The 27,433-nt window shown below is 43.1% G+C and overlaps 2 protein-coding genes across 3 annotated transcripts in view; one reads left to right on the top strand and one right to left on the bottom strand.

Annotated features, from left to right (window-relative positions):
* Positions 1–2,289, top strand: part of poln (polymerase (DNA directed) nu) — a 76,386-nt gene extending 74,097 nt beyond the window's left edge. The window contains exons 23-27 of the mRNA XM_085350799.1: positions 324–434; positions 580–658; positions 1,137–1,204; positions 1,633–1,694; positions 2,203–2,289. Coding sequence (XP_085206925.1) covers positions 324–434; positions 580–658; positions 1,137–1,204; positions 1,633–1,694; positions 2,203–2,289 — 407 coding nt within the window. The remainder of the gene's footprint in view (positions 1–323; positions 435–579; positions 659–1,136; positions 1,205–1,632; positions 1,695–2,202) is intronic.
* A 7,233-nt stretch (positions 2,290–9,522) lies between these two features.
* Positions 9,523–27,047, bottom strand: aspnat (aspartate N-acetyltransferase). 2 transcript variants are annotated; one of them, XM_085350796.1, is made up of 4 exons: positions 26,744–27,047; positions 25,339–25,503; positions 11,387–11,739; positions 9,523–9,591 (listed from the first exon to the last, which is right to left on the bottom strand). In XM_085350796.1, exons 1-4 carry the CDS (start codon positions 27,045–27,047, stop codon positions 9,523–9,525), a joined length of 891 nt encoding a protein of 296 aa, XP_085206922.1. The 2 variants fall into 2 exon arrangements, with proteins under 2 accessions (XP_085206922.1, XP_085206924.1); XM_085350798.1 differs by lacking the exon at positions 9,523–9,591 and having other exon boundaries at positions 11,372–11,739.
* Between the last annotated feature and the right edge of the window lie 386 nt (positions 27,048–27,433).

Here is a 27,433-nt window from a genome sequence, read left to right as displayed (position 1 = left end):
TTCTTGCTCAGAAAAGGATCAACATGCTCTGAAGTCAGAGCATGTTCCAGTCCACAAAAACTTTTTTTGTAACAAAATATCGATTTCTGCTGTCCCTGTATCGATACATTATTAGCAAACAAAATATCACGATACTACACAGTATCAATTTTTCCCCCCAACCCTAATGTCCATTGTGTTAACACACACCTCCAGATCATCAGATCTTTGGTATTAAAAAAAATACTATATCTTCCAAGGAAACCAGAGCAAGTAATGTACTATTCTTAGAAAAATCATTATTAATTATTCCATTTAAATATTCATTTTTTCAATTCTTTTAGGTTATGTGCTGTCCATTATGGGTCGCAGACGGAACCTCCCCAATATCAACTCCCCAGACTGGGCCATCCGCATGCAAGCTGAGAGGCAAGCTGTCAACTTTGTGGTCCAGGGTAGGAAGACTGATAGCACTCTTTGTGTATGCTTTTCTCAGCTTCTCTTTATATTTCACATGTGAAGTAGGCTTTCAAACTGCTTCTCTGACCTGGAGGGTTTGCCTCTTGTTTGTTGTGTATGTGTTTTTATTTGTATGTACAGGTTCTGCTGCGGATCTCTGTAAGATGGCCATGATCAGAATCTTTAACCTGGTCTCCTCCTCCAGCTCGCTGTCTGCCAGGTACCACCTCTAAACATGGCACTGCTCACCAAAGATGCACAGACTACCAAAATCTCCTCTCTCCTTTGACGAGACAAAATACGCAAATGCGTGTTGGCTCTCCATACCGGACTAAATCTACACAATCAGAACTTGCTCATGTTCCATATTTATGCAGGAGATCTGACAGAGCTTGTCTTACCAAAACACACAAACGACTTGCTGTGGTTTACCAGCCAGCTACATTTGTAGAGATGAGGCATGATCCTGGATTAATGCTGGTAATGATGCCAAACAATCAGCTGGAGTAAACAAAGTTGAAGCAAAAGCCAATATATAACAAAATTACAGAGCAGTGTGCGAAGTAAACGGAGGAGTCTGCTGAAACAGTCAGATGCCTCATTCTTTATTTTTAGTAGCTTTAATAGCAACAGTGGTGTTTACTCTATGCGTGTGTGTGTGTGTGTGTGTGTGTGTGTGTGTGTGTGTGTGTGTGTAGGCTTATAGCTCAGCTCCATGATGAGCTTCTGTATGAAGTGGAGGACTCCCAGGTGCAACAGTTTGCAGGTAAAAAAAAATCATTTTATCAGCTATTGACAATTTTAAAAAAAGGTCCAGGTCAAATTTTACTTAAATAAAGGTTAGTCCAATAGCTTCAGCACACTTTTATTTCTTTAAGCAAAACTGTTTCTTAAATTAGTTTCACTTTATATGTTTCAGCCAATTGTCTGTGCCTCAGTCTCCGGGGCCGTCTCTCTGCATTAATGTATTGTACACAGGAGCCATGTCACAGTGGGGACAGTATATAACACACTGAAAATACCTGAAATGTGTAAAGTTGGTGTTTTAAACAGTGTAGTGTTTAGATCACTCTGAGATTTGAATAAAGATTTTTTTAAGTGAATTAAAATCTTGTTTCCTAAGCTTTAACATATAATTGCTATGCACCATTATTTTTTATTGTTCAAAAATAAATACAGATTTTGTTTGTGCAGCTCTGGTAAGAAGTAGCATGGAGTCGCTACAGCACATTGATCATCTGGGAGTCCATCTGAAAGTGAGTAAAAGAAGTGTAATTGAAATCAGATGGCAGTATGGTCTTGTCACATGTCAAGTGGAGTGCAGGATTGATGGGAAACTGTAGATTTTCTTGCTAGTGGACTGTGGCTTAAAGCAGTCAGTAAGCAGGTTACTGCAAACAGACTGAACTAACACACTGGGTCCTACTATTCTGAATCAAATCACTTTTTGAAAGCCCAAACAGAATAAACATGTTCCACAATAAACAAGCTCAAATTTACAAAAATGTCAGATGCTTTTCCCTTTAGTGAAAAAGTCTGACGTGAATAAATTACTGATATATTAGAAGATAAAAATTTGGCCGTTCTTTTTAAACCTTATGAAGGTTTGAGATGTAGGACACGGGTTGCCATGTTTTGATAAAAAGGAGCAGATTGTTGTTTGTTTGCTGTTGTTTTGTGGTGTTTGGTGCATGTTAAAGAAAAATGTATTTAAAAAAAAAAAAAAGAGCCAACGCCCTTCCTTTTCATCTGTGTGATTCCCAGGTGCCCCTGAAGGTGGCAGTCTCCAGTGGCAAGTCTTGGGGGTCCATGTCTGAGCTTGACGTCCCTCCAATGTTCCCCTCTCTTTGAGCGCGTCGCCTCCCTCCCTTCACCTCCTCGACGGCGACGCCTCTCTGTTGAATCTGCTTCTTCTCCCCCTCGATGAGCTCCTTTCTTCCCCTCATAGTCTCCTCTTCATCTGTACCCCTTCACTTGTCCTGTATCCTCATCACTATGGAAACCAGCCAGCTGAAGCTCCCACTTACTTTTTCTCCATCCGTATCCGGGGGCAACGGCAGGAGCCTCAGACTGGATCGCACCAGTTTGGTGTTTTTTTTTCTTGCTCTCTCTCCATCCTCCAGAAAAAGATTCCTTGTCCTCTTCCTCTCCTCCTCCTCTCCTCCTCCTCATCTCCTCCTCCGTTTTCTCACTATTTTCTTAGATGTTTTTCTGGTCGTTGCCAAGGTGAACACTTCATGTTCAAGAGAGGGCGTGATATTTATCGGTTCATAAAATTGTTTCAGGTTTAAAAAAAAAAAAAGAAGTAGTTAACCTCTTTATCTCTGTGGTGTTTTATAGAAAAGACTTCCTTGTATTTATTGTTCTTTTGCCTTTTGTGTGTGTGTGTTTAATAAACCTCACATGTTCTTGTAAATATTCCCGGTCCCACCGTTTATCTCCCATTTTCATGCATTTATTTCTGAAGCTAATTTGCATGCTACATTTTAGCAAGCTCTTCGTGGATTCGTGTTTATCGAGTCCTTTGAGGGATAAATCATACTTGGAAAAAGCATTAAAACAGAAATGAGCTGCATTTAAAACATTTTGCTGTTTTAATGCAACGAAGCTTCGATGTGTTCAGAGACACTTGTGTGTAATAAACTTCACCTCGTGTTGGCTGCATTCATGACTCAGAGCAGATGATCTAATTTTTCTCTGCTCTTCGCTCTCTGCAGATCATCTTTTATCTGCTCACTTGGCTCCAGCCCACTCGCCCCTTTTGTCTTGTTTTTTTGCCTCTCTCTCTCACACACGCACACATTCCACAAATGCTCGTATGGACACGTACATGCACGCACGTCCACCGACACCCACACTTTCCATCCGTGCAGCCGAAATGAATGCGCTCGCGCACATTCAGCGGCTTCCAGGCACACTGACCGACTTTCTTTATCTGTGGCAGCCACAGCTAGACACTTTTTATAGTGTCCTGCAATTAAGACCCTTCGAGCCTGCAAAATGTGTCTGGCAGAACCATACGCCTTGTGACAAGATCAACAAAGCCTAACCCCCCCATTATGCATTTGAAATGTCACATCACGTTGGCTGCTAATTGTAGGAGTTGTCGGGACAAAGGTGCATGTGGAACATCCAGCAGATCCAACATGAGTAGTGTCTTGTCATGCACTTAAATTCCTGTAGTTTCCCTTGTTTTTTGTTTTTATTCCAGAGGAATCAACCTTCCCTTTTCCGCTCCATTAGAGAAGTGTTTCTCACCAGGTCAGTCTGAGTAGTTCAGAGCCAGACCAAGGGACAGTGTTATGGAAATCTGCCCCTCTATTCTCTCATTGTTCTGTGGTTAAAGGGTGAAAGCCCCCCCTCCTCCTCCTCCTCCACCTCTTTGCGAGGGAAACGAAAGCCTGGTATGTGCAAATTCAAGAGGACACTCGCGCTTTTGGAGTTGTTCGAAGTACGAGGGAGGTAAAACAAACACTTCTTTGTTTTTCCAGAGTGTGTTTTATTTAGCAGTGTCAGTTGCACAGCAGACTGTGCTGGTATCCCACTTTTGCTCCACTCTGACTTGGGCTTTGACCTTTGATTTGATAGGTTAAAATGGTCGGGCATTAAATTAAAATGAAAAACGTAATTAGACTTCTTGAACGTTAATCTCTTTTCCAGGATGTAATTGAGGTTATTGAGTGTGGTCATTTAAGTGATAACTTCACCTCAGCGACCTGTGCCGTTAACAGGAGCCGATCCCGAATCCCTCTCAAGACTCCAGATGAGCTTCTCCCTCGCTGCCAGGAGGTGTGTAAGTAGAACCTGCAGTATATCCCCCACCCACCCACAGCTGACATTTATGTCACTTCAGTTCAAATATTGCTGTCTCATTTCTCTCCTCCCCTCTGCTCTCTTTGGGGGGAAAAAACAACTCCAGCACCGTGTAAAATGCATCATCATTTTAATCGATACAATATATGTACATCCATGTTTCAGTCATCATAATGCAAGAAATCCCATCTTTACATCTATACAGTGTTCCAATTGTATTCAGTATAAAAGAAAGGGTTAATAATCACAATATTAAGAGTAATCCCCATGTGGTGATGCAGAAGTCTTCCAAACGAATGGCAGAAAGGGAACTGAAAGCTAATAGATCTCAATAAATGCCACTGCAGTCTCACAGAGGTCACATGGTGTTACTGTCTTGCTCTCTCTCTCTCTCTCTGTCTATCTCATGCTCCATCTTCTCAAACTCCCTGGGAATAAATAAATATGCAAAAATCACCACACCATGCTTGGTCTAATAATGTACATTAGAATCATGTTGCAAGATTGGATTTTAACCCTCCTTCCTTCATACATGTGAACCTTCTGGGCCCCTGGTGCTGTGTACTGGCTGTTCTACTTGAAAAGGGGCCTCTTTTTCATCCCCTTCAGGTCCCTCGGGTACAAAGTTCCCTCAGATGCTGTTTAACCTCCACCCCCCTACTTCAAGTCCATCCATCTCATCCATCTACGCTCCTTCCATTTCTTTATCATGGCGGGCTTGTTGACCTGCCTGCCTCCCCACAGTGTGGCTGCATATCAGTCCCCCTGCTGTGCTTTGTGTGGTCAGTTTCCTGGCAACAGACAACAGCAATGACAAGGCTCCAGGGCAGAGAAAGCCCTCTTTGCATTACAGCAGCTTACTATAGCTAGATAGCTCCAGAGCCCCTGATGTTCATGGTCATGGCTGGTGTGTGTGCGTGCTACAAGCTAAAAGAGCTGCAGTGTTCGGGCTCGCAGTACGACAACGCCAGAGAGTTCAAGCAGACAGGAAGTCCACAATGGCGGCGCTTCTGAAAGTGGCTGCTGCTGTTTCTGTGTGACTCTTGTGAGGTAGCACAGATTAAGACACCTGCACTACTGCAGAATCAATTCTCTTATTTTAAAAATATATTTTTATATATTTTTAAATCCACAAGCATGGTTACAAAAAGGAGTAAAAATGACCCCCAGATGCTATATACAGTAAAATATACTTTACAGCTTTACAGGTAATAAATCGTAGATTAAAAAACAAAAAAGAAGCCTTTGAAAATCACTGGTAAGATACGCAGTTGAGAGCAGTGATTTCGGCGGCTGCAGCACGGTTTTAATTGATTAGCTTCGGTCGTGCTGACAGACTGTAGGAAGTGAAGTCGCAGTGCATGTTTAAATGGTGCGAGTTAATCAGAAAGTCCTTATGGTTGAATAAAAGCTCTGTTAAGAGATTTACAGAAGCAAGCATTTACAGAGTGGGACTACACAATCTTTTTTTTTTTTTGGTCCTGTCTGCTTGAACTCTTTTTTTAGCATCCATTAGCCCCTTTGTGTCATTTCCCTTTGACTTCTGTACAAATATGTAGCGGTACCCCTTTTAAAAAGCAGATCTTTGACACCCCCTATGTAAAGACACATAAAAAAAAAATAACCCCAAACATTTTACAATCAAACACCCCCTCAGGCTTCAGCATAAATGAGCGGTAATGTTACAATACTAATTGTTACAGTGTCGGGCATGTAAATATCAATGCAGCATTTCATGTTTCTTGATAAAATCCTTGCCATTGTTCTGTTCTTTTGCCTCCTTGCGTTTATTGCTTGCTTAGATGGCACATGGGCAGAAGTTTTCCAGATAATAACGAGTAAATTACAGGGCTGTGCTGAACAAAATGGAGCCGTGTGAGGAATTAAAAATGCAGCAGTTTCTGTCACCTTTGGCAAATTTCCACCTCCTAAAATAGCCTTGGGTTGTAGCATGAACTATTACATTGTATCCTGTATATATATATCTTTATGATACATACAGTTGATGATACAGGAGAAACTTTATCCATGTTCTTTATAGGAAATGGTAAAAAAAATCAAACTACCTTGTACTGTATTAGCAAAACAAGACACAGTTGTGCTACAAGTGCTTCATGTGTTCTTGGCACCCGTGGCCTCAGTCCAGAGTGAGTCCTTCAGCGCTCTCCACAGTGGAGCAAAGTCCTCACCAGAGGTAGAGAGAGAGAGAGGGAGTCCATGCTGTGGAGCTCTGTTGCCTCCTCCACCCTCCTCCACAGCTCCCCCACCCCACCCGCCGTCAATTGCCAACGTGGCACATTCCTCCCTCGCCCCTCGCCCTCCTCGTCAGGTGGAACAGTCCAGGCGACATCCATTTTCCGAGACTAAAATAAAAAAAAAAACTCCATCGGGATCGGTTAAAACCAGCAAGGATGATAGGCTGCAGTAAATAATACATAAGCAGCAGGAAGAGATGGCGGCTATTTACAATCGCACGAAAAGTCTAACGTCTAATGTTGAGAGGTTGAGTCATCTAACAAAAGACCCAATTTTCTGTTTTTTGTTATTTTACACTTTTTCTCGTTCAAAAAGCAACCAGACCAAAAAAAAAATACATAAAATGTCGGTAGTTTACATTCATGCCTTTGAATGTTCGCCCACAAAGCGGCTGAGCACGGACACGCAGCATCAGAGTAACGCAACACACCCACAGGATCTGTACATTTGTGCAGTTTTCAGGTCTATGCTCCTTTACTAGCAGATAAACTGAATGAATATTGTGACATAATCGTGACACTGGAACAGTTTTTGTACCTAGCGTGAAGTTGAAGCGGCCACTTGAGTTAAAATAAATAAATACATAAATGCTGAAGATGTGCCTCTGTTTTATCCATCAGAGAAGAGCATCAGGTGATCTTTTTGTTATTATTTTAAAGCCCTCTGAACTAAAAGAGCCTTCTCCAGCAGGAGAGGCGTCCATGCAGCATACCTTCTCAGGAAGGAAAGCTCACGCTCAAACAAATCACAGGAAAAACAAACAGAAACCAGCGGTGAGATTGGTTTTTGGATTGTACATCAGCAAAATACGTCATAGGAACGGTGCGTAACTAAATATACACTCTGATAGACGCTGCATACCGTCTACATTCTAACATTAAGTATGCTCTACCAGTTTTACACGGAGGTCAGGCTTCACAGGGTGTAGCATTCACATTAAGTAGAAAACAGACATTACTCAGACTAGAAATAAATGCATTTTAGTCAGTGCACTTTGCCTTTTACAATTCAAAGTCACCCTTCAACTACCTCAAGTCATGCAGTCCACAGCGTTTTTAAACTCCAGTGTTTGATTCCAGTGCATAAGGCCTTGGCAAAGGCATTTTGAATACCGTCCCTTTTTGTTCAGAATATGTATGAATGTGGATAATAGTTCCTCCCATAATACACGAAGGAGCTTTATAAAATTTCATCAGGCAGAAAACTGAGATTGGCAGCAGCAGAAATGGCTCAGAATCGACAGACTTCACATTCCTCCACAAGATCTAGACAGGATTTTTTTTTTATTTCGTTTTTTAACAGTCCACCTCAGGAAGGCTCAACCTCAAGCAAGTCTGATAAAGACCGGGCTGAGCCATGCAGGGAGGACCTGAATACACTGGCAGGGATAACCACTGTGTTTTCTGTCCCACTGACTGTGATATCTGATTGTACATGAGGTGAAATAAATGTTATAGTCTGATCCATAGCTTTTAGTGTTCATGCTGTAGTTTGGCTCTAACTTCTGTGTTCGGTACTCTGTGAAGTTCCCGAGAAGCTGTTGCTCCAGAAACATCACAATAAAATAAAGTGTGGCTCCCTTTTGACTCTCCAGCAACAACCAAGTTCAAAGCAGATGCATCAAGGTGGTGTGAGGCATCCTCCACGTGTCGGCCCAGTGAAAACATCTGAAAGAACTGTTTGATGCTTTCAGTGCCTTCGTGCCTCGTTTTTTTACTCTATAGTGCTTCAGTGGGATTTCTTGAATTGGCGCTATTTTAAAGATAAAAGCGTACCAGCGGCTGAGCCTCCTTTACAAGAGCGTTGTTTCTCGTGGCTCAAATTTAAGGAAGAGTTAAGGAGAAGAAGCCTTAGTGTCATCGGACCCAGCGTCCAGGGTCTTGCCTTCATTATGGGGATAATATACAAATATCCTTATATATAATCTATAATATTGTGGGGAGTGTAATTCAGAATTAGATGCAGAAGAAAACGAGTGCATGTTTCATTTTAGGCATTGAGCACAATTAAAATCTAATCATCTAACTTGTGTTTCCTTTAGTGTCAACTTAGCAGGGACTTTTTTCCCCCTTTTGCATCATCAACTTTCAAATGCTCAATGAAAATCTAGCAAATCTTACCAAAGAAGAACACACTTCGAGTCACATTCCTTCAATCCTGCTCCAATTTATGAAAGGATATACTGCTAATCGACCCCCAGCTGGTGACCGATTAATCTGATTACTTTCCAATTCTGCAAGGCTTTTAGATTCGGATACAGTGGTGAAGGTTTACAAGCACTGGCTTGTGGCTGGTATTAATTTCACGCCCTTGTCATGACAATTAAGAACGTAAACCATTACTTTAAAAGAAACAAGAGAAAATAAAATACGTCCATTTTTCCATTGTAATTCATGTGTTAGGAGTTTCTCTCCTAAAAGTTATATTTGCATTCAAAGACACATTTCATGCAAATGGTACAACTTTTTTCTTTTTTTTTTCCGAAGAAAGAAACACATATTTGTTTTCTATATGTTTATATCAAAGAAGAAGCTTATTTTCTTTTTTTTTTATATATATATGTAGTATATATATATCAATTCACTTTTTTCTACACTTTTCTAGGGCAGGCACCGTACACACACCGGGTACAGAGGCATGCCACACTTGCATTGCTTTTGCATTCTACAGTTGGTTGGCTGGCAGGCATAATGTCATCCAGGCAGTGCTGCATTTGGTGAGTGTCTGCACCAACTCTGAACACACACACACACACAGGCATTTTCTCCCTCACTCTCTGAGTCTTTTGCGTCACACCCATACAACCATACATCATGTGCAACTTAGCTCCAGCCAGTCCAGGCAGCGCCACACTGCCTAGATGACATCAGATCAGCGGGCGGGGGTCTACGGCTGATGCGACAAGCTTCAAATGGAGTAGTAAAAGCAGTGCAGCAAGGCTCCTGTGGCACATGCAGAGAGGGGCCAGGAATGGCTGGAAACTTGAGCAGGATAGGTCAAAGGTCAGCGGAGGGTTCAAATGGAGGGTGCATGGTCTAGCCCAGGGTTGCAGACAGATTCATGAATGGGAGGTAGGAGGGGAAGGAAAGCAAGGCAAGAAGGGCCAGTGCTAAGATTGTGACAATTACATCTGTATTTTTTTCCCTTTTTATATATTATGTGCTTTTTTTTGTTATGTTTTGCTTTAGGTTGGACTTTTTACAAATGGTTTAATAACATAACTGAGGCTCAGAGTATGGATGGCTGAATCTACTGGTGGTCGTACGCTCGGAGGATGGAGATGGAGAGAGGTGTTATGGGACAAACTCTGACGTTCGCTACATGAGTTTTTCAGTTTTTCAGCTGTATACACAATATAAGTACATGGAGGAAAGGGAAACACTAGTGCCAATAGATCAGATAAAATAATCAACTGCTGTTTGTGCTCAGTCATGTACTGTAGGTTTGTGAGTATTGCTTGTAGTCTTACTCAAGTTGCTCCCCAATAACCTGGATTAAGCAGGCGGAGTGTAGACTGCAGCGACTTTGTAATTGTTGTAGTTTTGACAGTAAAATTTGCATATTTAAATGAAGTTTGTTTCCTCTTCAAAGTTATAAAATTACTAATCATCAGTTAAACACTGAACTGTATCCAAAGTGTTAGAATTGACCTTGATTCAATCAGTAAACTATTTTAAAAGTACACAAAGAAAGTACTAATGTTTAGTTTCATAATACTTGATTCAGTGAGAAAGGTTCATCGCACACAGCTGAGACTCGGTCTGCTGTCAGACCAGAGCCTCGTCAAACGTACACACACATACACACGGTCACATATTCACAACACACACATAACAAGCTCTGACGTGCAGCTATATCTCATCTCGGGATCTGTCAGTGTGACACACTGCAGCGAGAAAGCGCCACCCTCCTGTCACCGCAACCAGTCAGAGACCCTCCCCACAGCTCCAGTGAGAAAAGGAGGTGATTCATCGATCCGGGAAAGAACATAGAAAAGGGGGGGTTGTTATCCAATCGGACCATCAGTGAGGAGAGTAAAGAGGAAGGTGTGTGTGAGGAAGATGCGCTGTGTTTATTCATGATGCAGGATGCACACAGCACATGTTCCAGTAACCATCCTTGCCATCTCTTCTCTCTCACTGTCGGGGTCAGTAACACACTCTCGCTGTGCTTCAATATGGTGCCTTGGAGAGGTGGCTAAAAGCCGGATCACTCGGTTTGTGTGTCTGTTCACACACCAAATCATTTTTATGAAGGAGAGTGTGTGCTAAAAACTCCCTTAACCCTTTTTTGAGGAGTCTATGTACTCCCCCCGGTCCACGCATTGCTCTATCCACCCACCCCACATAGAAAACTGCACTCTTGAGCAACTAAACATGATTTTGCTGTGGGGAGGGAAGGTTTGAGGAGAGCAGAGAAACGTAAATGAAAGGTAATGTTGATCAAAATCACATTTTCTTGATGCCAAAGGGGCTGGGGAGGGTGCTGAGATGGGGGTGCCAGTTAGATGTCTTCTGGAAAAAGCCAATTTTTCTCTCCCGCAGGTGAGAGGAAGGATTAAAGATACAAAAAATAAAAGATTATTAATAATAGAAACAAACTCTTCTTTAAAATGTCAAAGTATAATACAAAAATCAACAAAAAAAAGCATAATAGTAGTAAAAACGTTAGTGACTTAAGGGTGAAATAGTAGAAGTGTTAAGTCATACTCAAAGTTATCCCTAATGACACAAAATAAATAAAAGCTGTCAGAGGAGAGGACGTGGTCAGGGCTCTCAGGTGAAGGAGGGTCGTTGCTCTCTCTCTCTCTGTCCCTCTCTTTCTCCATCTCCAACTCTCCAGCTCTCTCTCTCCCTGTCACCTCTCACTCCTCACGAAGCTGCAGGCGATAGCGGGTATGGCGGATCTGGAAGAAGAGCCTCTCCAGCGGCGAGCGGCTCATCCCGGGTAGCCGGTAGTCTTCGCTCTGGCCCGTTCTGCGGAAACCCAGCGACTCGTACAGCTTGTGGGCGGCCAGCTTCACGGCCGTCGTGCCGAGGACCACGCCGGCGTAGTTGTTGCGCATTGCGTACTCCAGGACGCGACGACCCAGCGCCTTTGCGATGCCTTTGCCGCGGTAGCGAGAGTCCACCGACATCCGCCGCAGCTCAACCGTGTTCTCGTCCTCGTGGCCCTGCGCCGCCACGATGCCCACCACACGACCATCGAGCACTGCCACCCAGAAACAGGAACCTAACAGGAGGAAACAGGAAACAAAATCCAGTCTTACTGCGAAAGCAAGAATTATATTAGACATGATTTAGCAGCCTGTTAGCCAAGCTTCGTGTAAACACTGCAAACAGCCAACTGGGATCTCTCCAATGTTAGTGGAGCTGAACCTGCTGAGAGCAGGTGTTTGGTTTTTCTTTATTGTCTACGTTTCTTAATTTTGAGGGTTTTACTGTCTTTGTGCTAAGCCTGTCAGCCTCTCATCCTATTAAGCTCATAGCTCCATATTTTTATTCTTTCCTCTGTTAGAATAGTTGTACATTTCAAAATAATCCATTCTAGGATAGGCTATCTGCCCCTGTTTGGACCATCTTTCTTCTGATTGGCCACCCATATCAAACAGGAGGTTTGAATAGCAAGCGACCATATTTACTCTCTCTAGGTTGCTAAGAGCAGAAAACAGACTGTCTGAAACCGAGTATTTAGCTGCACATACACTGACCTCATTATTTAACATCACTGTATCCATGTATGAGAGGAAATAATTAACTTTGACATGAAGGTGAAGAACAGAGCCTGTGATGGTGATCTTTTTGTGTTTTTGGATAAAGGTGTCTCACAGTCAGCTGCTCCGGTACACTGCCATGACTTTGATCATATGTCAGACCTCTGAAATATCTCTTGCATGGAACACAAAACAAGCAGTATAACTGTCTTAAACTATTAAACAGGACATGAAAACTATAACTGGTTGCAAAATAGTTGGATGAGGCAGGAACTGATCTCAAGATGAACGTCGCCTTGCATGGCTGTTGTAATGACTTAAGGGCTCTGGGTAGAAAAACCAATGAATGGAAAATAGAAAAAAGGGGATGCAGGGAGCAGCTGAATGAGCAGGTCTGACTGGAGCTTAATAACGTTATCCACTCAGTGAGGACTGCTGATTAAAAGTGCAGGCATGACAGAGCAGTCACTTAAAGCTGACAGCATACTGGAGCAGAGACTCTGATGTCAGATAGCAATTAAAGATGAGTTTTTGGGCCAAAACACTGTCATGTTACAGATGCTTATACACTATCAGGGACTTGCTGCATCTCAGGATTAATCAGACTGATGACAGACAGACAAAGACACTCAACACACGTCCAGGCAGACAAATGAGGTTTGACCGACATAGAAAAATGTCAGCAGACAATGCTCCTCCACCACAGAACCACTAAGAGCCTGAATATCAGCCCGTTTTACCATCAATCTTTATTCCTGCTGCAGTTTGTAAACGGTTCGCTTTGATACAGAGCAATTGTTCCTTTTCCCCTCTGAAACTTTTCAGTGATAATACTTCAGGTTCAGAGGCCAGAAGGATGTGAATCATCCTGAGTGTAATTTAACATTCGTTTAAATGTTTCTGAGGTAGAAACTTGTGCTATTCATGATGTTTTAATGACACTTTTAGGAGCCTGGAAGCTTTGTGACTTTTAAACCCAACATGACAATGCATGTGCCCTTGCAGTAATCTTTCAAAGAAAAAGACTTTCTAAACCTTCTGCTGTGTTGCATACCAGTGGTCAGATAACTAACATCAGCAGCACTTATTCCATGTGCTGGCAGTGTTTCTGTGGTTTTGTACTAAAATGCCATCTGTTTGTGACAGACAAAGTAAATCTGACTGTTCTGTGACCGGCAGAGGCCGACCTGCGGACAGCAGAAATCTGCCTCCATCTGTTCACGAGCTCTGAATCCTAACTCTCTCTCTTTGTCCTTACTCTCACTTTTTATGCCGTTACACACAACATCTCCCTCTTCTCTGTTTGCTGCTCCCTCACACAGACACGCACACTAAACAGGCGGTGAAATTGACATCATGCATCAGTCCCACGTGTTCGCGAGGATTTGATGGCCCTGCAGGCTTGTGTTAAGCTGATCCAGAGGCTTCTGTTAGCGAGTCAAACAACTGTGGCAACGGGCAGCCCCCAAGTGATCCCCACTCTCCTAGTGCTGACATTATAAGCTGGAAGCCCCTCGAGTTTCCCCAAGTGTGGAGATGTTGCAGCCAAATTGGATTTAATTATCGGATATAGAAACAATGATTTGAACACTTTGCAGACTAGAAGCGATAGATCAGAGATTTTGTCTGCCTCTCTGGAAATGTGGGTCAGATGACTGTGCAGTTTGCTGATATCACAGAATATCACAGGCTATGTTGCCAAAAGTATTTGCTGAACTTGCGTGACATCTCATCCTTAATCTATAGAGTTTAATATGATGTTGGCCCATCCTTTACAGCTATAACAGTTTCAGTGCTTCTGGGAAGTCTTTCCACAAGGGTTAGGAGTGTTTATGGGAATTTTTAACCATTCTTCTATAAGCACATCTGTGAGGTCAAACAATGATTTTGGATGAGAACACGTGGCTCACAGTCTCTGTGATTCATCTCAAAGGTACAGTGTTGGGTTGAAGTCAGGACTCTGCCGGCCAGTCAAGTTCTTCCACACCACTCGCTCATCCATGTGTTTCTGGGCCTTGCTTCATGCACTGATGTGCAGCTATCTTTTACCAGGAATGGGGCATTCCCAAACTGTTCCTACTGGCATCCTGTCACAGTACCACCACTGAGCTCCTGAGAGTGAGCCATACTTTCAGAAATGTTTGTAGTAGCAGTCTGCATAGGTGCTTGATTTCATGCACTTGAGCCATGGAGGTGATTGAAACACCTGAAATCAGTGATTTGGATGTGTGAGTGAAAACCTTTGGCGATATAGTTTAATCTCTGGTTAATGAAAGTCCTATAACCCTAAAAAAAACAGTCACAGCATTATTTTCTCACGGCCACTTGGATCTGCATAACAGAGTTTTGGTGGATGATGGTTTAAGGGGCTCGTTTGTGCAGCTCACATGCAGAGTTTAAGTGATTTAGTATTAAGTACCATTAGTGTTGGATTCATCAGCTACTTTTTAAGGAAGCTTGGAGCTGATTAGTAAACTGTTAGCTCGGTGCTATTTGTCATCTAAGCTCACTTGTTTACAGAAACTAATCTTTTTAGTAAGTCGGTCACATTTGGACGCTACATGGTGAGGATGTGCGTGGATTTCTTCCTGTTTTAGGCTATTGAAGGAAAACGTAGCTCATTAGCAGGGCACATAACAGCTCCATTCACTGCTTTCTAAAGGTTGTGTGTGTGTTATTCCTCTCAGCCATGCTCACAGCCATGATTGGTAATATCTTCCTGTCTATTAGCTTGTTTCTCACTTTGATCCAGACAATCAACAGTAATTTGAATGATTTCAGTCAGAGGATAAACCAAAATGACTCTTGAGATCTTTGTAGTTTTCCTCTAGTGAGATCAGAAAGCTCCTGGTTTGAACCCTGACTGTATGCAGTTGGTTCTTTCTGGATACTCAAGACATATATGTCACAGGCTCTGTTTCCAAAGGAAACTGAGATCCTGCAACATGCTGCAAATTCTTTGATTTTCTATCACTTGGTTGTGATGAGCACAGGGAAATCTGCAGTCTTTGGCTCCAAACTGGACACTTCTGAAGCGGTGGCGGGGAGGAGGTCACTGATGAGACTGTTAGCAATGGTGTCACCCTCTAACACAATACATGTGTCTGGCAGAGAGGCCAGATCTGTCAGATATTATTGTTATCATTAATAATTTTATCATTTTATCATCTTTGCAGCATTTGTTAACAAATGGATTCCTTAAATCTGGAGTAAATAAAGTTTTTCTCATGTTATTATGGGTTAATCTGTGATTCTGAAGTGGCCGTGGATGTGCGATAGATCAAGTGTATTGCAAAAAGCGCTCTGTGTGTGGTTACATGCGGCTCGTAGTCCGAGGTCCTTCGAATGGTCATTAAGACTAGAAAAAAATGTAAATCCATCCAGTCCATGTGATCTGAAGTAAAGTGTCTCACAAACAACTGGAGAGATTGTCGTTAAAGTTTAAGTGAAAACAAATGCACGCGACAAACTGCTGAACAACAGCTGGAAATTTAATCAGGGTTGATTACAGTTTGGAGGAAATTCAGTCCAGATGTGTTGATTTAATGACTCAAATGTCTGACATATGTTTGTTTGCAGCTGGTTTAATTAGAACATGTTATTCAAAGACCAAACAGCTGAGAGGGTGCACTGTACACCCGTCCCTTTGACCTCGTCCTCATTGCAGTTTTGCTATGATATGCTGAGGGAAGCCATAGTGAAGCACTCTTTGCTGTATTAAGCTGATCAGAGGCTTTGTCTTTACTCGTCAGTACGCGCTCATGTCCTGATAAGTTATCAACTTTTTGTCCTCACCTGACACCCTCACAAGTTTAAAATGTTTTTTGAGTTTTTACGGTACTTTGGGAGTCTCGCACAGTTAAACTCACATTGGAAATGATTGAACACAGCAGCAGAATAAATTTAAAGTTTGGCATCTGGGCACTGAAATGTTGGAGGTGATGGAGGAGCTTAAAGAACAATCAGTGAACTGGGGCAGCAGAGGCACTGACCTGTCAGAGGGGAAGATGGGAAATTTTAGCCTGTTTGGTGTGGCTCATTAACTCACCGGGTGTCGTTTGGCATCTGTGACCTGAATCTGCAGGCTACGGCATAACTCAGAGGGCCTCTACTATAAATTGGTCATTTTATCCCGCAGTGTTACTTTTGTTTACCCCAAACTGTGATCTTTTCGTAAATCTAACCAAGTTTTTCTAACCAAGAAGAAAAATAGAGGTGAACCCATGGGGTCCCGCCTGAGAAACCTGCAGCTCGTAACTCCTAAGGTGGACTTTGTGGGTCCAAAAGCTGGACCGTTATCTCTACGCAACCAGTCTTAGCTGGTGTATTAAAGGACAGCTTGTTCGTAAAAGGAAGATCCGATCCTACCTGAAAAACTGGTACAAGATGAGAACATGTTGGAAACTTAGCAGTTTAAACAGACAATTTGGGAAACGTGTCCTGATGACCTGAGGAGTGTGGCGTGTACGTATGCACAAAGCAGTGCAGCCTGGTTTGACTGCCCGCCTTGGAGGCTGTGTTTTTTTAGTGCTTGTTAGCAAATCTAAGCATGCATAGTAATTACACTAAGATGGAAACACACTCCTGTGTGTGGGCAGGGTAGTAGAGCCTCTCAGAGCTTCTAGCATGGCTTTACTTCACACCCATGGTGGCTTTCTTTTAAGACAGGATGATGGCGAGCTCTCTGAGTCAAAGACTTTCCCTGTCTTAGAGTTTGGAAGGGTCATCATAAAAATATTTGAGGGCAATAGTTAACTAAAGCTGTAAATATCTGTCTTCTACACGCTTCCACTTTTCTGCTAAATATGATAAATAACAATTAATTTAGTCTTTCAAGGTATCACGAGTTAGAAAGAGGGAGTGAGTGAAGGAGGAACTCGCTTTGAGAAAAGCGTTAAGCTCTCTGATGCTCCCGCAGCTGTTTAAGAGTGGAGCGGTACTACAGTGTACCGCCTATGTTTTGGTGTGTGAGCGAGTGTGTGTAACTGGAAGGTTGTATGAATGAGGTTACTCAGTCAGAAAAAGGAGTTAGTCAAAGAGAGCAAAGAGGAACAAAAAAAGAAGAAGTCATTCAGCTGTCCTGTGTGAAAGACGCAGAGGAGGAGGAGGAAGGCGAGCATCTGAGTTAACAGTAAATGCGATGAGACTGAAAGGATCCATTATTGCTGCTAGGGCATACAAACGCAAAGGAGGGGGTCTGCCATTATTACAGGGGGAGTGGGGTGGGGGTGGGGGTCACGGAGAATACAGATGATGTCAAGATAAGAAATAGATTGAGCAGAGAGTGAAGGGTGAGAAAGGGAGCAAGAGCTCTGAGTTGTGGAAATCTTTCTCTCACAAGTAAGAATCTGATTACTGTATTCTTAATGCGGCGGATCTAATTTCTCTCAGTAGCTCAGTAGATATTAATAATCCTCCATGCATGCGCGTGGGAGTGTTAGATACTGGCTGATGCTGTGATATGAACCCTCCATTAAATTTTAAAAATTACACACATACCTACAAACTACATGAGCACATAGACAGGAATGGGCTTTATTGTGTGCAAGAAGATTGTCCTGGAGGCCTAATATGGTAAGGGCTCCGTCTAGACGCTGCCTCGCTCTGCTGGAGCTCACTCCTCTGTGAAGCGAACACCGTATTAACGCTTTTTGGGCGAAAGATCGGCGGCGGCTTGGATTTGGGCGTGTTTGCTAATTGTTTAGGCTTCTAGTGACCAAAGTATTTCTTTCTATTTCCCTGCAGAAGGCGTCTCATTGCTGCAGGGAACATTAAAGTCAATTTAAGCAACAGTGATTTATGGCTTTGGATTGAAAGTGTCGTATCGCTGCACGATTAATCCGGCCCCCCCAAACATTACATTTCGCGCTTCTGTGGGGAATGAGATCTCCCTGTGGTATTCATCAGGTGCCTATCAGACTGTGTTATACGATTATTTTTCTTCCCGACAGTTCTGGTCACATTTTGTCACTTGTAGTGCTAAAAAAACACACATATGTTGCGCTTTGTTCCACTGGGCACATTAGCATAAGTGGTCCACATATGGTTAACCCGTTATAGCCCGAATCATGAAATAAACGCCAGAAACTACATTTTTTTGAAAATGACAAATTAAAAAATATTAATTAAACATTAATTTGCACATATGAGTTTCAATTTGTAGCATTTTGCATTATGTTTATATGGTTGGGGGGGGGGGAGACCTGGGGGGTTCCAAGTTATTTTGTATATATAAAAATCCCTTAATACTGTTTTATTTTCACTTTAAAGCAAAAAGACTTAAGGCGGAGTCTCTGTAATGCACTCACACACAGATACACTGTACTCCTCAGGTCAGAGTGCATGCTGGGAGTATGGATTAACCTGTCACGCACAACCCCACACGTCAGCAGTATCTTCCTTGGCCACGGGCGACGAATGCTGAGAAGAGATGACTGTCACACAAAGGACACGGTTTCCAGATGTGCGCGTGAGCACTCATCAATGCAAAGCAGACTGATGCGCCTACGTGTGTGTTGTCACGCTTCATGAGCACACACACAGAGGAACTCATTACGCACGCCCGACTGTTCGTCTTGCCGCCTGCCTGTCCGCCAGCACGTCTCCATGTTGTTTGTACGCAAGCGTGCGAGTACGCTTCCTTTTTCTTGCACACTTGTGCTTTAATGTGTACGTGGCATCCATCAGCGTACAGCTGCTGCTCCGACTGCCCTCTCTCGATCTCTCTCTGGTTTGATTCTCGGGGTCAAAGGTCACCCGTGTGGGCTTCACGACCGAATGCAAAATGTTAATCTAACCCAGAGGTGGGCGATTAATCTTCCTGTCCGAGGGGCCACGTGAGAATCTGGGACTGTTGAGCTCAATAAGCTGAACTCAGTTCTGCTCAATATAATAATTTTTTATCTCTTTTTAACGTTACTGGAGCTCAAACCTATTACATCTACATTTATTGTTCCTTTAGAAATCGCGACCCTTAAACTGCAGACTCAGTCTTAATCTTCATGCACGTAGTCTCTCGTCTATTGATAACAGGCTCCTCTGTAATGAGCGAGTCAAGACAGCGAGAAAATACACAATGCGAAAACTAATGAAGCCGCTGACACGCCATCTAGTCTCTCTGACGAGCACCTTTGTTCGCCATTGATTTAAGCAGAATGTAAGACAAAAGCCGGAGGTAGCGAGACTGCAATCTATTATTAATGATGGGATCGACTTCCTCAAAACACTGAACCGACAAGTGGCAGATGCTCACGTGTTTTCAGCGTGCAGGAAAAATTAAAAGACAAGCGTGTATTCTCCAGGTGGTATGCGTCCAGCAGAGCCTTTAAAGGAATCGTGCTTATGATGGTACTTAAAACTAAAACATGTCCTAGTATTTAATCAGATATATATTATATTTTTTAAGTAATGTGTTATTTATGTGGGCACAAACCCTCAAACTGGTAACGGAAGGTGTAAGTTTAAGGACATCTAGCTCCAACATTAAAAGTACCAGCAAGGCTTTGAGGTGGTTTCTAAGATGTGCTGAAAATATTTTGAACCTGGGACAAAATATGTGGATAAAAGCAGTCTGAGCCCCACTCAGCTGATTATGAAATCAGAGCAGCACCAGCTCTGAGGGCAAAGAGTTTTCATGTCTGCTTCTTCTGGAGCGCAGAAATAACAGCGTGCCACCTGCACCACTGAAGGCCAAAGAGGCGTTTGCGTATTTTCAACAAGTCAAATATGGACTTTTCTAAGCGACGCTTCCCCGGTGTTGACTCGAGACATGAAAAAGCATTCACTTGTGGCAGAGATAAAATGGCATACAAGGTTGATTTAGCTTTTTTTCTGCTGTGGAAATTGTATTAATTTTTCTTTGTTTAAGTGGAGAAAAGTCTAGTTTTTAAGTTGTGAAGCAAACCTGGACGTGTGCAGTCTGAGAACAGCAGTCACACAGTGATGTAAAGGAATCAACATGATCCGATTCACTCTGTGCTCCTCTCTTTTTTCACTTTCATTTCCCACTCCCAGCAGAGTACTGCCAAGCCTTGTTATACTTGAGGCCGCTTCCTTTGAAAAAGGGAGTTCTTCCTCCCCACTGTTGCCAAGTCCATCCTCATAGAGGACTGTAGTGTTGTTGAGGTTTTCTCCCTAATATTAGGTCTCAGTCAAACAAACTTAGGGACTGATAAACTGTTTACTGTAGCCAGTAAAGAGTGTTTTTCATTTCCCTTCATGACCAAAGACATTACTTTGTGTCTGCCAGAATTCTAGATAGCCCAGCTGTTCCACCACACCTGCTCCCCTTCAGCACAGATGAAGTATATAGGAAAGGAAAAGGAGGCGTGATACAGGTGTGAGGGTGAAAAAAAAATCCCAGAAAGATTAAGGAATAGTAGAGGGAAGCATCCAAAGAAGCTCATTAAACTAAGATATCCCAGCTGATGTGCATGAAATATCCCATAGAGGTTCCTTTGTGTGTTGCAGTTTCATTTTGGGCCACAACTGGACATGACAATCACAACATGGGCTGGACGCTTCGGTTTAAAATAAAATACATGTCGCTCATACTCTTCTCAAGTGCGATACCAGTCAACAAAAACACTCCTGTTGTGGATGCAGACTGTGCAGACTACAGTAACAACCAGCTGAGCCCAAATTTATTGGGAATTTTAAAGTGATAAGGAAGCTAAACTGAAATTTGTAAAGAGCTGTGTTTGGCGCAGAGGCCATGATTGTGACTCATCTGGTCTATCTGCTGGCCAGCAAGCCCTAGATTTATCTTCCCTCCCCACACGCATAAAGTAAATGCTATACTTTACAACACCCCTCCCTCAGATGCCCCGTTGTCTCACCTCTTTCCCTCACACACTCTCTCTTATACTCTTTCTCCCTCATTCTGTCGTTCAGTCCTAAAATAAGGACAAGTACCAGCAGAGGAAGCTGCGCCCTCACCTGCAACCGAATGAGCTCAAACCTCCCCCATCCCTCTTCCACACACATGCATAAATGTATAGACACACACATACAGGGCTACAATGAGATGAGCAGGTATTTTAATGTCCGCTGCCTCGATGAGACCCTGCAGTGATCATGACGCCTCATTAAACAGCCGCTATTAATGAGCGGGTATCTCGCCTCACCAGGGAGCTTGGTTCAGTGTCTGCTCACACCCTCATTTCATTACACTTGCTTTTTAGGCTGTAAGTGGCTTTAGGATGACCTAAAGTGACACATCAAGTAACGACTAAAGAGGGGATAAATGATCCGACTGCTGCCGGGACTTTTTTAATTACTCCAAAAAGAAGTCTTTTAGCATGCTTTGACTGCTTTGGAGATCTTTGGGTTTGAGCAGTAGAAAGGCTTAATAATGGCAGCTGTAAATTGCACATTAGTGCACAAATAATAACTGTAACGAGCAATCAGTCACAAAGCTGGGTTTTGGTATCTCTTGGTGTCTCTCCAACATGTAGCAAATAATAGTCTCAGCACTAAACTTCATTATATTATAGCCCAGCTGGGTTGTTTTTACAAGTTACCAAAAGTTTTAGCTGCTACTTTTTGTTAAGAAACAAAAAAGATTTTAAACTTTCCAAAATGAAATGACTAGATGTGGTCAAAAAGAAATTTTGTCGAAAAATAAATAAAGTCAGCTTTTATTTCGCCTGTATCTGTTAAATAGTTTCTGTAGCTGGTTAGTCTTTTGTATCTGCGCTCATGCTATACGTTTCTTCCTGCTAAAAGGGAGTTTTTGCTCCCCGCTGTCACCAAGAGCTTGCCCATGTGGGACTGCCAAATTGTTGTTTTTTTTCTCTCTAATATTACAGTGCTGAACATTGGCGGGGGGGGGTCATGATCTCTGTCTAAATAAATAAATAAATGTGGGTAAATTCCCAGATGATTAAACATGCAACTATTTTGCTGGTAATACCTGAAATGAGTAAAGAAAATCAACAGCCTATTTATGCAGATAATTCATAATTTTATTGGGGGGGGGGGTTATATTGGTTGGGTGTGATTATTGAGGGGGGGTCATAACCCCCCTAACCCCCCTGGAAATTACGCCCCTGACCTTGGGGCAGCTGTTTTTCCTGATTGGTGCTATATAAATGAAACTGAATAGAGGAAACGGATTAAAATTTACATTACTTCACAGGGTTTGTTGAGTACTTTTAAATGCTGTTTTTATTTAAGCTTATAAACATTATTGTGTGTTTGAGTGCAAATCAGATAATTTTTGAAATAATCAATCAATCAATTTAATTTCAATTAAGTGGCATTTTTGTACCAGATCTGTCCAGGGTGTACCCCGGCTCTCACCCTATAACAGCTGGGTAAGATAGCCCACCACAACCCTGAATCGGATGGATGGATTGAAATAAGCCTCCAGTCTTTATTTGAGACACACGTACATATTTATCCTCTCAACCATTGTTAGCTCAATTTACTTCACAACCTGTCTGCCTGCTCTCTCACACACACACACACACACACACACACACACACACACACACACACAGCATTACAGGTCTAATGAAAGCAGTGACAGCTGGCCTTAAGAGGCTGCAGAGTGAGTGATCACAGGAAGTGAGAGTATGAATTAGTGTAGTTGTGCCATGTGGAGAGGGATATGTGTCTTCAGTCAGGAATCGCTTTTCTTTTATTACTCTGTGGACTTGGCTTATTGGAGTTTATTCCTTTTATATTTTATTTCAGTGTCACGAAGAACTCCGTGTCTTCCTGTGTTTGGCTCTATCTTTCTTCTAAAGCAGCACATCTCATACATCCCCATCATTCAAGGTGAAAAAGAAAACAAGCATTGTGAAATTCAATGCTGAGTTTCAAACTATTTGACCTCCCACATTCAGCAAACCGTCTCTCAAAACACAGAGAAGCCTCGAGCACCAGACACACACTCAACATTGTATCACTTCCTATTTGAAGTCCTCGAAGACACACACACATTATTGAACACAAAAGTCCTTATCTCATCTGTTGCAAACTCTTAAACGCTCCCTGTCAGACCCACCCACACAGACACAGCTAACTCGTTAGCTACTTGGCTCACGTAGAGAGCTACAGTCCACAGAGTTGGTGTTTGCATGGTTGTCAAGTAAACCTCAGAGATGAACTCGTGTTATTTATCTTGTGATTTATTCTTTTGCTGTTATCTGCTGCTAACAAGCTAAAATATGGCATGATCATGTTCTTTTTTGTTTTTAGACACTTTGATTATCTTATTGAAACTTTCCTTATAGGACCCAGTAGGTTGATTTGACAGTTTATTGTCCAAGTCCTTCTGAAATTCAGGGACGATAGCAATATAGGTGTTCAATAAGAAATATAGTATAATAATAACAACAACTAACCTGTTTGTTTTGTTTTTTTCATTATTCTCATTTTGTACCAGGGAAAAAAATTAATTATCTTTTTTTTTTAACTTAAATGTCTGGGGGGGGTTTTCATCCCTTAATCACTGTTTTTAAATATTAAAGCAGCAGCAAATGAAATGCAACAGATAAATATCATCCAAGTGCCATCAGAAAATGTCGTTATGTGCTTATAGTGTCGTAGCTGTCAACAAACCAACACCATGTTTGGCCAACGTTGCATTAAAGAGGGCTAATTACTGTTATACATACAGTGGGCTGTGTGCATGCTCATGTTTACTCTTAAACTCTCTTAAAGTAGCTTTGCATTATTCACAGTTTAATATAATCCTTATTTATCTTATACTTAACCTTGGTGCAGTCCCTCAGTGCACCCTCCCCCTTTAAGCCAACTTTTTTTTCATTGGCTGCCCCTCACAAACAGGTTTGAACAGCAAGTCGGTGGGCTTTTGTGCTCACAGCCAGAACTGACCCTGAGATGACCATATTAGGAATATCCCCTCTCTATGATGTCATAAGAAACCAAAGAGTGCAAATAATCAAAACTATGCAGGCTTCCTTAAATTAATACACATCCAGTTTTCATTAAGCAGTAAAGTGTGTGTTTGTATTAGAGCCCGTTCCTCTTAGAAAGAAGCTGACTTATATGATCTGTTTTCAGGGCCTTTAAGTTCAACAAGTTCCCCGTTATTGGCCAAATGTTTCCTCCTCTATATAACCACGCACCCCTACGTGCCATGCCATTCTGTACACACTTTAAACAAAGCACCACAGTGACGTCAGCGGTGCCTCTCCATCAGGACCGCGTGCTGGTACCCAGGTGTTCATCCCCGTGGGCCCATTCAGAGTGCACGGATATAATCATTAGCATTGTCCAAGAGCAGTGGTGCCTGACCCCATCTAAACCATCACAGCCCTGCAGCAATAATGGGAATGCTAAATTGCATTTGTGTATGCACTGGATTACCAAGCCAAAGGGCACAATGTCAGAGAGAAGCAGACAATGGTGGGGGGGCAATTGATGAACACCTGCTTTTTATATTTGCCACGTGGTCTGGGTTAACAGGGAATAAATGTGTCGAAGAAGTTAACAAGGCAGGGGAATGTCTGAAAAAAAGTGTGTCACACGTGTACGTGGCTGTCCGTCGGTGCTGCCCGGAGTTAAACTCCCGAGGAGAATGAATAGTCAGAGATGACACCAGAGGTGGATTGATTTTTCCAGTTAGAAGCTTTAGTGGAGGAAATGAGCCTTGCCGACACCGAGTGTACTGCAGAAAGTGTATCAGCAGTCTCCTCTGCACGATCAATAGCCCTGTGATGCCACCCCCACCCGCCCCACCCTTTACTCCCCGCCCCCTACCTCAGTGTCCAAGCAGAGCCCAGAGAGGAAGCAGAGTGGGGGAAGGAGTGGAGACAGAGATATGGGAGGAGGGGTGGGAAAGCAGGGAGACGACCTGCATATTTGATGATTTGCCTCTGCATCGCCTGAAGACTCTTAGACACAGCTGTGTTTAAAAACAGCGTTTTTGGTTTTTTGTCTTGTTAAAAGTTACAGGCCCAAACTTTTCAGTGCGCCAATGCATTTTTTTCACCCACTAACTGCGTGCTGGTGATGGTGGAGCACTGGGAACTGACAAAACCACACACATTGTGTGTGTGTGTGTGTGTGTGTGTGTGTGTGTGTGTGTGTGTGTGTGTGTGTGTGTGTGTGTGTGTGAAAACAGTGATGTGTTCCCTGCCTCTTACCTGTGGGTTTCATGTAATATGCATCTATGTCAGCCATGTCCGTGTGCAGAGCACAGTCCAGATAGTTCTGGATAACTTTCCTGCTGTAGTAGTAGCGCGCACCCATGAGAATGAGGGGTGCACAACAGGTCAGCGTGAGGGATTTGGTCATGTAAAAGCACATTACTATGGAGAAATGGAAGAAAAATAAACAAAACCTGTCAGAAGAGAAAATCACATGTTTGATTTTTGCCGGACCCGTACACACACACATACACAACAAGACATCTGTAAGCATTAATATCAGGAACAGCTGAATCAAATATTTGGATAATTTTTCACACAAACCCGCGTTCATCAGACATTTTCTGGGAGACAAAAGTTAACAGAACGACAGAGTTTGTTCTGCCTGAGGAGAGCGTATTAGTGCTGGATTCATCCAACCAGTGCAGTCCATGTTGGGAGTTATTAGTAAGATGTAACGCTGGGGGGCGCAAAGGGAGACAGAAGCAAGCAGGATGGATGCTGCGCGTAGCATGTTGCGTGCCATGCAGTAACCTAGTTGCTACTTTGTTCGCTCATTTGCACTCCAGGTGGAGCGAAACAGAAAGCGCTAAAATGCGCGGGGTAGTAAGCTTCCGCTCAGACGAGGTTTTCAGTATTCAGGATCAAATTTGGTTGGAAGGATCGAGACAAATATCCAAACAACAAAAAGAGGGGGGTATGTGAAGCAGATTTCATGCGATTTTTTATTCTTTAATGTGCGTAACCGTACATGTTGTGACGCAAGACGCGTTTACCTAAACCGGCAACATCAACAAAAAGCCAAACGAGATGTGGCGCATTGACTGCTGTGTAGGGGCGGAGGTGGTGGTGGTGACGAGGCGGCGACTGGGGGGGAGTGCGTGCGTGCGTGTTCATGTGTGTTTGTGTGTATTTGGCGGCGCGGCGGGGGAGTGCTTTTTGGGTACGTGCGCGCACCCTCTGGGCCAATCCTCAAATTCATTCAGTCATTCATTGAAGCACCGGCATGTCATCACATCGGTTAAACACATGCACCATGCCGCCTGCCATGCCTTTTGTTGGCGTGTAGGAGCAGCGTGGCCGGTGTGGCACAGTATGAGGCGGCTGCTGCTGCTGCTACTGCTGCAGCAACAACCTTTTTCTCAACTTAACTGCACATCGCCCACAGAGCCACGACAACAAAGAAGCATCAGATTTCTGCATGATTTTGAAGGCAAGTTCCTCAAAGGAATCGCTTCAGGGCGCAGACCTAATAAAAACGCGCAACAGCGACATTTACCTGCGCACATGAATCCATGTTAGAGGTTACATTTGAAGTTTTTGAGATGCGTATGACCAGAAAAAAAAGTTGGTCTGAAACACACATAAGCTGCACGGCACACGGAAGTGTGAGGGTACTTACTTGTCAGAAGAACGTATAAAAACTGGGTCTTGGGCTGCTGCCAGAGCCCCCTAAAAGCTGTGTTGGGTATCCTCTCCATAATACCCTCGTAAAAGATGCGGCGTACCTCCTTTTGATCCCCGCGCTCAAACTCGCGGATAAAAACCACGTCTTTCCTCACATCCTTGGCCTCGGCGGGGTTCAGAGGCGTGCTGGACGGAGGAGAGCTCCACAGGATCGACTCTTTTTTGGTCCCATGTATAGCATCGTGTTCATCCGCAACAATTTTAGTCTCGCAAACCATTTTGGGAGACGAACAATGCATGCAACTGGCCGCAAGAAGAAGAAGGAAAAAAAAGTGCAGTTCGGAGAGAGGGAGGGGGAAAAGAGTGGGTAGTAATGATAGTGGGGGAAAAATGGATGATTCGTGAGATTTTCTTAAAAAACAGCGAAACGATGGAGGGGGGGTAAGACGAAAGGGGGATGTTCTGCTGCAACCCTGAGCGTTTCCGAAGACCAAGACTTGCCGGTGTAAATCGAGCGGTATTTATAAGCGAGCAGGGCGGGTAGATTCGGGTTCACGGGGTTGGGGTGGTCCTCCGGCTGCACAGATTGGTAGAGGCAGTGCGCTGTTAGATGCTGATGGACGAGGGAGGAGGGAGGCTCGCTCATTCCCTCCGCATCTGAGCAGGCTTATGTATGTGTGCCAGA

This window comes from Diplotaxodon limnothrissa, linkage group LG3, assembly GCF_057381915.1.
Source record: "Diplotaxodon limnothrissa isolate DT_005_m linkage group LG3, D_limnothrissa_male_GT1.1, whole genome shotgun sequence".
NCBI classification, from domain to species: Eukaryota; Metazoa; Chordata; class Actinopteri; order Cichliformes; family Cichlidae; genus Diplotaxodon; species Diplotaxodon limnothrissa.
This window is presented reverse-complemented; position numbering and strand designations above follow the sequence as displayed.

Bases quoted from the DNA above. Each gene is read 5' to 3' on its own strand.
- aspnat (XM_085350796.1), bottom strand. From the start codon at position 27,047: ATGCATTGTTCGTCTCCCAAAATGGTTTGCGAGACTAAAATTGTTGCG. The intron at 25,504-26,743 runs GTAAGTACCCTC...ATTTCTCCATAG, and splicing joins TTTATACGTTCTTCTGACAA to TAATGTGCTTTTACATGACC. The intron at 9,592-11,386 runs CTTCGTGAGGAG...TGCCTTGCTTTC, and splicing joins ATACCCGCTATCGCCTGCAG to CTTCCCCTCCTACCTCCCAT.